Below are 10,265 nucleotides of genomic sequence, written 5' to 3'. Positions count from 1 at the left end.
CAAACAACTCGCAGCAACCTAGGTCAAGCCTTCAAGATGTTCTTTTCAGAAGGCTGGCGCAGCAATTTCCCATAGGCAGAAGAACGCGGTGTATTATCTTCCCAAGGTACACACGCACTCCAGCTACCCCAACCCCGCCCCGCCCCAACTACTCCCAGCTGGGTGCAACCCGAGAGTTTGGGGTCGTGCAGGGGTCGCCAAGAGCTCCTTCCTAAAACCGGGCCCCGCCCATAACAGCAGGAGCCTCAAGTGCACGGGGCTCCAAAGTCTCGTCCCGGCCAGAACCTCGCGCTGTTACCAGGACGCCCTCGGGGTCCCGGCTCTTTCCTTCCCTTCCCCCGTCGGAGGCGCACACCAGGCTCGGCGACCACGCGGGCGGCAGCGGCGGCACCAGGCTCCGCCCCCGCCCCCATTATCATTAGCAGATATTACCCTAAACACTTGCTCTTTACCTCCTTTCTCCCTCCAGGCATTGGCGAGGCAGCCTGTCAATCAGGGCTCGGGCGGCAGCCCCCCGCGCAGGGGTTCGGCGATGCCAGGCTTCGCGACAGGCGGCGGCGGTGACGGCGGCCGCGGCACAGACACCCACCCTCCCACACGCGCGCACCCGGGCAGAGCCGGCGGGCGGGCGGCAGCGGCATCTTCGGAGCCCGGCGCCGGGCGCCGAGGGGGCGTGCGGCCGGGAAGCGGCCGGGAGGCGCAGGATGGAGGAAGAGATGCAGCCGGCAGAGGAGGGGCCCAGCGTCCCCAAAATCTACAAGCAGCGCGGCCCCTACAGCGTCCTCAAGACGTTCCCCGGCAAGAGGCCAGCGCTGGCCAAGCGCTACGAGCGACCCACCCTGGTGGAGCTGCCGCACGTGCGGCCGCCCCCGCCGCCCTTCGCCCCGCACGCCGTGGTCTCCATCAGCAGCAGCGAGCCGCCGCCGCCGCCGCCGCCGCAGCAGCAGCAGTTCCAGGCGCAGGGATCTTTCCCCCCCGGGCCCGGCCGGGCCAACGCCGCCGCGTCGTCGTCGTCTCCGTCCGGCACCCCCGCCGCGTCCCAGGGCCACCTGAGGACTACGGCGGCGCCGCCCGCGGCCGCCGCCGCCGCGTCATCATCCTCCTCGTTCGCCGCCGTCGTCAGGTACGGGTCGAGCCCGGCGGCCTCCGCGGGCAGCAGCAGCACGGGCGGCGACGGCGCCAGTCTGGAGCTCAGCGCAGGTACCAACTCTCGGGCGCAACTTTCCGTCCCGCCACGGCCGGGGAGAGGGGTGGGGCCCCGGGAAGGAGAAGCCCAGGGACCGCGGAGAGCCTGCGGCGCGCTGGGCCCAGCGGGAGGGCCGCGAGGGGAGCGCGGGGGTGGGCAGGGGGCGCGCACACCGGCTGAGGGAGGATTCGGACCTCCGAGCGCATTCCGGAGGCCTCCACGCGCTGGCGGCAACTTCTGGCGCTTCCCGGCCGCCGCCGCCGCCGCGTCCCGGGCTTCCGACGGCGCGCGCGCGCCTCTTAACAGGTGTCTCCGCCGCTCGCCTCCCGCTCGGCGCCCGGGGAACGCGGCGGTGGCGATGGGCGACCTGGCTGGTGGCGGGGGGAGCCGGGGGCCGCGCGCGAGCTGGGAGTGGGGGCGGGACACCCTCGGGTGGCAGCGGCGGCCGCTCCGGGAGAAGCTGGCGCTCTCCGGCGACTCTCGGGGAAGCCCTCCCTTTCCTCTCTGCGGCTTCACTTTTTCCTTCTACTTCTTCCCTTTATCTCTCTCTCTCCCCTCCATTTGCTTTTTCTCCTCTTTCCTTCTCGTTTGCTTTCTGATTCTCCCTCGCTCTGTCGCGGTCACTCAGCGGGCCCTAGGGCAGTTTCGTTTTTTCTGTGTGGGCGCGCGCGGTCTCTGCCTGCCCGTTTTCCCCCCAACCCCAGGGTCCCCCGCGGGTGGCTGTAAGACGCGGGGCTCCCCCCGCAGCAGTCACGCGGGTGGGGCGGGCGGCCGCGACTTCAGGGACCGAGACTCCTGCCCCTCCCCCAGTACCGAGAACCCCGGGCGCTCCAGGTCCCGCCGCCCTCCCCGCACCGGGTGGGCGCTGCTGCACGCCGGGATCCCGCGCCTCTCGAGCTTTCTGGGCCCGGGCCCCTCAGAAATGCCTTTCGGGGAGCGCTCACCCCGGGTACGAGACTTCTGGTAGAAGCCGGTCCTCCTGCCCAGCTGCGGGGAGGGAGGCGGGCTGATGGAGAGGCCGCAGCCTGGGGCCTGGCCCAAGGGTGCTTTCTGCTCCCTGAGGACGCGCAGCCCCGTTTATCCCGCTCCTCGGAACTAAAAAGTTCCTGCTCAGGCCTTTTACTGCACTTTGGAGCCCTCCGAATCCTGCATATAAGTGAATCCAAAGGGTTTTTTTTTCCCCTAATGAAAATAGGAGCATTGTCTTGAAATGAGTTATAGAAGTCTAAGCTCATGTTCTGTTGTTTGTCAATATTTTGACACATGAAGGATTGGTTTTTGAGAAAGAAAATCTAATTACAGGTTATAGTGAAGACTTGTCCTGTCACATCCCTCACTGATTTGGAGGGGTTCTTGTGTGGATGTCCTCACTGTTTGCAAGAGGTGGTTTTTTTTCCCTGTGTTTATATTCTGTTGTACTTTTGTATTCGTTGTTAGGCTATCTACTTTCATTTTCCTTATTTTTCTAGTGTTTTCCCGCTTTCTTAGGTTTGTGTGCTTTCTGGGTTTGGGTTCTGATTTTCTTATAAACTACTTCATGGTCATTCCTTGTTAATTTCCTAGCTCTGCTTTCTTGTTCAGAAGTTAGGGTCTTTTTCCCATATTCGGTACTTGGCGTACCCCTTAGCACAACCTCCAAGCCATCGTGTTCATTGGGGGTTTCCCCCTCTTTATCCGCCCACTTCACTCTTTAATCTCGTCTTGCTTTCTCCTTTGAGACTTTGCTGACTGTCTTTCAGTCTTTTACCTTTTTTAAGACCGTGTAAGTCTGCCCCCTTTCATTTCCGTGTTCATCCATAGTTTTAACCTTGCTTTTTCCTGCTGTTTTTCCTGTATTCTGTTTTCTGCACTGTTACTTGCTATCCTTTCCAGGGTCCCTTCTACTCTGGTGGCAGTTTCCCCACTCTTATCCATAAAGAGTTTTTGTTGTTTTGTTTTTCCTTCTTACCTTGTTCTGAATGACCTCTCTCAGTGTTTACTCTGATGGCCTGTTAGTCTGTCTCTGTCCCCAGGTGGAAATCATGTCACTGAATCTAAAAGAGTGAAAAGGAGCTTGCTGATGCTCCTCAGATTCCCTGTATTTCTTATTTCCCTTTATTTTCAACATTTCTTCTTATTTTTTTTTTAAGAGAGCTCCTGGAGTAGTAAGCTTGATAGCCCCAAGAATAGGATGCCATGTGCTTGTTGGAAAGACAGGAATTGGGTTGTAGGTTTCTTCTTCTCAGTAAGGAAAATCAGATCAGTTCAGTGGCTCAGTCGTGTCCAACTCTTTGTGACCACATGGACTGCAGCACACCAGGCTTCCCTGTCCATCACCAACTCCCGGAGCTTGCTGAAACTCATGTCCATTGAGTTGGTGACGACATCTAACCATCTCATCTTCCCTCGTCCCCTTCTCCTGCCTTCAGTCTTTCCCAGCGTCAGGGTCTTTTCCAGTGAGTCTTGGCAAATGGTCAGGGGCAAAAAAAAAAAAAGACCTTAGTACTAGACATCATGAATTTTGGTCATAATATTAATCATTGGGGACAAAGCCATCTCTTAATGGGCACAGTGGCATTAGTGGCCCTCAGAAGGACAGGCGCCTGAGGAGTTGATTGGCTCTTTGAGGAATTAGTGGCGCCACTTTGAACCAATGAGCATGTGTGCCCAGACAGCCATGTGAGCATACTTGGTGGAGTGGAGGCAGGGTGGTGATTGGCTTGTTGCACCCTCACTGCAGTGTTACTGCAATGTCTCAGGCCCCCTGGTAAACTGAAAATAATCAAAACATCAATGAGATGAAATAAGTGAAGGATGGAAGAGAGAGAACTGAGTGTCCAGAGTAAATGCTGTGAAAAGATGAAAGGGTTGAAGTGAACCTTATTTGCCATTAAGGGCCATAAACCATTGAGAGGAGACACGTGTTTTAAAATAGATTTTTCAGTGTTCTTATAAAATCTCCTGAAGAGAATAATTTTCCTTAAAAGGGGTAATATACCATGGTTCTAAAAGCATATTTTTCCTCTGTGGGAGGCTTAGAGTTAAAACCCACGTAGATCTTGATATGCAGCCTAAATTTGGCATCAGGAAATGGGAAATTGCATCTTTAAGCAGAGTACAATCAAAAATGAATTACAATAAATCCTATATAATTGCATAGGTCATTCTCTTTAATGAGATTTTATTAACCTGACTGTCAAGCTTTTGAGTCAGGCAGATATTTTATCTTCTTCAACTGATAAAAGTGTCAGCTATAAACCACCATATAAATATTCATAAATCTACACATCTGTGGCAGCCTATCAGCATCATTCTTTTGGACATTAAAAGCATTCTAATTACTTTCTGTCTAGCAGAGCTGAAATGCTGCCTGTTATAGTATGTGCTTGGCAGGCATGATTGCTTTTGTTTGCCATCACAAATAGCAGCATCCTATTTTATATACCGATGGTCCAGAAAATATTCAGGGATTGACTGAGCAGGATGAATATTAGGAAGCACCATCTGGTTTTGATAGCACCGAGTATATTAACTCATCTGTTAATTTTTGACACATCATTGATTTATTTATTTAGAAAAATTGCATCCTGTTTTGCTGTGTTGATGTTTGCCATTAGGGAAAAAAAAACTGATGGCATTTTTTTTTTTTTAAGACATACAGTAGTTCATTGATTTAAGAACAGGATGATGCTTCCAGAGATGCTTTCATTTTGTAACTTCTATTTTCTACGCCACAAAGTCCTCCCATAGAAAGAAGTTATATTAATGTTTTAAGAAAATCATCCATTTTGAGCTAGTTGGAAATCCTTTTGGTAGATTGTAATAAATATATGGATACGTGGTAGTATAGGTCACAGAAATTTTTTTCTGCTTCTGCATTTTTAATATTAATATATTTCACCCTTCACTGGGCTAAAATCAAAAGGTTACCACTAATCTTGACTACTGTGATCTCCTTCATAGAAGCAGAATACTCTTGGGGATCTGCTGTGATGGGCAAATTCCATTCAAGGCTTTACTTACAAAGAAGGATGTTAAAGTAGGGAGCCTGTGTTTCATTGCTGAGTTCCCATCCCTCTTCACTTATCAGATTTAGGATGGATTAAACCTCTTAAATTCTGAAGAATTTCTAGAAATGATTTTTTGAATTACAAAAATAATCATGGGTTCAGATTCTGGAATCAGACTAGGCACAATTTGCAACATGATGTTATCTCCAGACAGGTTTTACAAAAAAGCAAAATAAATTTGAGAAATGTGGTCATTTTAGAGTGCTTTATGATTGTGATTTTTTTAAAAACATTTTATGATCTTTCATTTTAGAGAAGTTAGGGATAAAGTAGGTTGTGTTAAAGCCTCTCTGTAATCTGTTGACTTTGTACTTGCTTGCTATCACTTGAGTGGAACATTCTGTGACTAAGGAGGGGGGGGGGGAGTTCAAAAAATTTAAAATACACGTTCACACTGCTCAATTAAGAATCATGGATCAGTGTGTCATACAACTGTGTTCATATAAAAACAGAACTTTTCTCCATTTCTTAGCAGTAAGGGGCATTACACAATACCTGCATTTCTAATTATATTCTGTCTGGAAAGGTGAAGTATTGCTGGCTGCAATATGTGTTAAGTGGAAAGATTTGCTGTTTTCCACCAAGTATAATAGTAACATTTTTCATCACACTCTTCAATGTATTGACATAAAATACTATTCAAATGTTAGAAGGTACTGAAAAGAAGAAAATTCAGCCTTTTAATGGCTACAGTGGCTATTTTTACATATATCAGTTCTGAGAACAAATTCTGAATAAAACATTTGGAAAACCTGCAAGCAAGAACTGTTTGGTGGCTATAACTATTCTCTGATGTTCTGAATGCACTTTAATACATTATCTTCATAATATAACATAATGCATAATGACTTTTTCTCAACATATTACGAGTTTATCCTTCAGTTAAGAAAACAAATCATGCTTGTCTATACATCAGATTTTTTTCCCCTTAAAATCTATACTGTAATGTGACTTATCAGTATTCAGACAACTGAACTCCTTTTAGGAAACTGGACAAATATATTCTAGCTGTTCTTTCTAAGCAATTCTGTTTTCGTCTTTCCTTTCATATTTTGTTTCTTTCATCAGGGTTGTATTAAAGGTGTATAGCCTATGAATCGATTAGGACTGTTCTGATTAAAATGCAAACAGTAAGTACAACTTCAGGTCTGAAATGGGATTATAGGATTAAATGAATGAAAACTGCTAATGTGCCAGAATTGAGAATCCCCAATCGATATTGTCCTTTGATTTCACTAATAAAAGAACAAAAACCTGGGAGTGAAAAATGAGAATGCAACATCTTAAACCTCCCCACTTGTATGGTTCAGCTGTTTACTTTCTGATTTATTCAGTTTTGGCCATTGCAAAATATAATACCCAACTATTTGAAGTCTTTCTCCATTATGATTCAGTTCAAATCATGAGCTTGTTTCTTCCTTTCCACCTGGCTGGGGGCAGAGTCATCATGACTTCCAGTGTTTGATGTAGGAAAGATAGTTCCCATATACACATCCCCTTTTCTCCGAAGTAGCAAGCCAACTTTATCTCGGCTGCTACTTGGGTCAAGTTTCACGGCCCATCAGTCAGCTCTAGACAAACACTATACGTGGCATCTCGTTCTTTCGTTAGCACTCAAAGTAATTGTGGTTAAAAAGCAGGCCTGTGCCTAATATTTGTGGGATTCAGGGTGAGGATACAAATGCTGTAAACTAAGATACTATTTTAGCTATAAGAGTCCCCGCATGTATTCAGTAAATACTTCTTGAGATACTGTGCTGGCCCTCAAGCTCGAGTCCACTCATAGAATATACAGTCTCTTAGGTCTCTGCTGAGCTGAAGAGTACTGGACTCTGTGTTCTGACTTGTCATTTTTCCTGAGGGTTTAGGAATGCTAGCATTTTATAGATTTGGGAGATGTGAGGGGTGCTTCCTATATGCTCTGGGCCTTAGATAAATCATTAAATAATTAGAAAAGGAGACTTGAACCCCCTCCCCCTGATATCTTAGTTACTTTAGGAAGACTAGTAAGAAAAAACAAAGAAGAGCATGAAGTACTGCATGGAGGTTTCTAAAGGTTGGTTTTGCTGGTCATTAACCTGGGTTTTCTAGAGAAACCAATTTTCTTAAGTCACAATTATTCTGGTTTGTTGTCCCCAAAGAAACCCTTGAGCATCTCACCATTTTTCACTTTTAAAGGTCTTTTTTTCCTCAGTAAAGATACAGCTACACAACATTTCCAGGGACAACAAGCAACTAGTTGTTGTTTCAGTCACCGAGTCGTGTCCGACTCTCTGAGACGCCGTGGACTGTGGCACGCCAGGCTTCCCTGTCCTTCACCAGCTCCCGCAGCTTGCTCAATCTCACGTCCACTGAGTCAGTAATGCCGTCCCACCATCTCATCCTCTGTTGTTCCCTTCTTGTGCTGCTTTCAATCTTACCCAATGTCAGGGTCTTTTCTAACGAGTAGGCTCTTTGCATCAGGTGGCCAAAGTATTGGCGCTTCAGTGTCAGTCCTTCAGTGACGTTATATTTCTATAATAAACAATAGATATTGGCATCTAGAATCTACAGTATTTTGTTTGTTGCCACTATTTTACATAGAGGGGAGAGGAAATAAGAGGCACCCTCATTGCCAAATATAAACCCTAAAAAAATATCTCTCTCTGGGTATTTATAAATTGCCCATTCTGGGTGGTGGTCTACAAAGAGAATATTGATGTAGCATTTACGTTTAGGGTGAATTTTCAAAACCCTTGGACTGACAACATTGAGTCACATCTTCACAATACTGACTGGGGCGGGGCGCGGGGGCCTTTCCATATTTTTTCTTTTTGAGGTGAACTGATTGCTTTCTATCCGTTTTTTGCTTTCCACTGATTGACAGTTAACATGCTTTGGAATACATTTGTGGAAACTGACTGGCCCTGTCTGTGCATGCCAGTTAAGAGATTTGGTGGGAGAAGCCCTGAGAAGGGCCTTGTTGCTTTTCAGATGCTACTGCTATAGATCAGGCTAAGGTATCAGATACAGGAAAGGATTGCCAGCCCAGATGGTGGATGACAAAGTGTTGCTTTGGGGCTCCTCCTCATTTGCCTCAGGCCCACTCCTTGTTTTTTCTTAGGTGTTTGTGAGCACTTCACAGACACCTCTCGTTCTTCTCCAGTTTGCATCTGGGAGCAACGTACTCTCAGTGGGGATTGTATCAGCTGATTAATAGCAAGGGCATGAGGGCACTCCAGAAATAGCAGTAATGATTGCTGTAAGCTCCGCTGTCAATGAGGAGTTGAGTCTGCAGGGCTGGCTTGATTCATTAGAGTGAGGATGTTAATGAAGCCAAAGGTGTGAGTCCAGAGCTGTGCAGGCCAGCCAATGCCATTGAGAGGGGGGTCTCTATTCGGTTCCCCAGTCCCATCCAGCCATTTCCCAGAATCGAGTTGGGGTGGCTCATCAGGAGTGACAGGAAGCTGTGCGTCCAGGTACATGTGGATTCACTATGTCACACTGTTGTGCGGCAGAGAGTAGAAGTCCATGTTTCTGACAGTTTCGAATGTTGAACTCCAAGTCGAGGACCCTCTTTGTCCCTTGTCTTGGCTGTGAGTCTCTGATGTGTCTTCTCTTCTGTTTCAGAGAGTCGTATGATCTTGGACGCTTTTGCTCAACAATGCAGCCGAGTCCTTAGCCTCTTAAATTGTGGAGGCAAACTTCTAGACTCCAACCATTCTCAATCCATGATATCTTGTGTGAAGCAGGAAGGCTCAAGTTACACTGAAAGACAGGAACCATGTCCTGTTGGCAAAGGGGTCCACAGTCAGACCTCAGACAATTTAGACATTGAAATGCAATATATGCAAAGGAAACAACAAACTTCTGCATTTTTGAGAGTTTTCACTGACTCCCTGCAAAATTACCTGCTCTCAGGGAGCTTTCCAACTCCAAACACCTCCTCGGTCAGCGAGTACGGCCACCTGGCGGATGTGGATCCTCTGTCAACATCCCCCGTGCACACGCTAGGTGGCTGGACCTCCCCAGCAACATCTGAATCCCATGGTCACCCATCATCATCTACGCTGCCCGAGGAGGAGGAAGAGGAGGAAGAGGAAGGCTACTGTCCCCGATGCCAAGAGCTGGAGCAGGAGGTGATTTCACTGCAACAAGAAAATGAAGAGCTCAGAAGAAAGTTAGAGAGCATCCCAGGTACCCTGCCCTGTTACTTAAAAGCCACTTGCTGCCCATTTTCCATTGTCCCATTTGTGTGTGTGTGTGCATGTGTATATGTACGTGTGGTTTCTGTTGTTGTCTGTTGGAACCAGTGATGTAGAAAAGTTGGAAAAACAGGCATGCGCAGTTTTAGTCTGCCAGCGCCAAACGAATTTCAGGTTGAGCTACTAATCCTGTCCTGTGTTTAAGTCACAGTCCTCTAGGGTATAGACCTGAAGGCCATAGTCCTATTAAAAGATGTCTCCATTGATACAAACATGATCCCAAGGTGTAGTGCAATGTGATTGAAATAGGCCATGTGCTGTGGGCTTGAGTTTTCTTCAAAAAGTGATCCTGTTCCTTTTAAATAGCTTTTGTATCTGTAAAGATTTTGATATATGTGTTTTATCAGTCTGTGATAGAAATTGAAATGAAATGACACCTACAAAGGCAGCACTCAGAGAACAAATTGTCTCTTCTATTCCATTAATCTCTCGCCTTTCTTGTTAAGTTTCAACAGGTGTGGTTTCTTTAGCCTCCAAACTCCCCTTAAAGTTAACAAGCTACTGTGAACTAAAAGGAATAGTTCAAAGATAGGCTAGTTGGTGAAGGCAATGGCATCCCACTCCAGTACTTTTGCCTGGAAAATCCCATGGGTGGAGGAGCCTGGTAGGCTGCAGTCCATGGGGTCGCTAAGAGTCGGACACAACTGAGAGACTTCCCTTTCACTTTTCACTTTCATGCATTGGAGAAGGAAATGGCAGCCCACTCCAGTGTTCTTGCCTGGAGAGTCCCAGGGACGGGAGCCTGGTGGGCTGCCATCTCTGGGGTCACACAGAGTTGGACATGAC

At 47.6% G+C, this 10,265-nt stretch overlaps 1 protein-coding gene across 2 annotated transcripts in view; it reads left to right on the top strand.

Annotated features, from left to right (window-relative positions):
* The first annotated feature begins 602 nt into the window (after positions 1–602).
* The window catches only part of BEND4 (BEN domain containing 4), a 32,987-nt gene continuing 23,324 nt past the window's right edge, over positions 603–10,265 (top strand). For both annotated transcript variants that reach the window (XM_019962672.2, XM_070791369.1), the window contains exons 1-2: positions 603–1,200; positions 8,845–9,411. In XM_019962672.2, the coding sequence (XP_019818231.2) occupies positions 705–1,200; positions 8,845–9,411 (1,063 nt within the window). In that variant the 5' untranslated portion in view covers positions 603–704. The remainder of the gene's footprint in view (positions 1,201–8,844; positions 9,412–10,265) is intronic.

This window comes from Bos indicus, chromosome 6 (assembly GCF_029378745.1).
Source record: "Bos indicus isolate NIAB-ARS_2022 breed Sahiwal x Tharparkar chromosome 6, NIAB-ARS_B.indTharparkar_mat_pri_1.0, whole genome shotgun sequence".
NCBI lineage: Eukaryota > Metazoa > Chordata > Mammalia > Artiodactyla > Bovidae > Bos > Bos indicus.
This window is presented reverse-complemented; position numbering and strand designations above follow the sequence as displayed.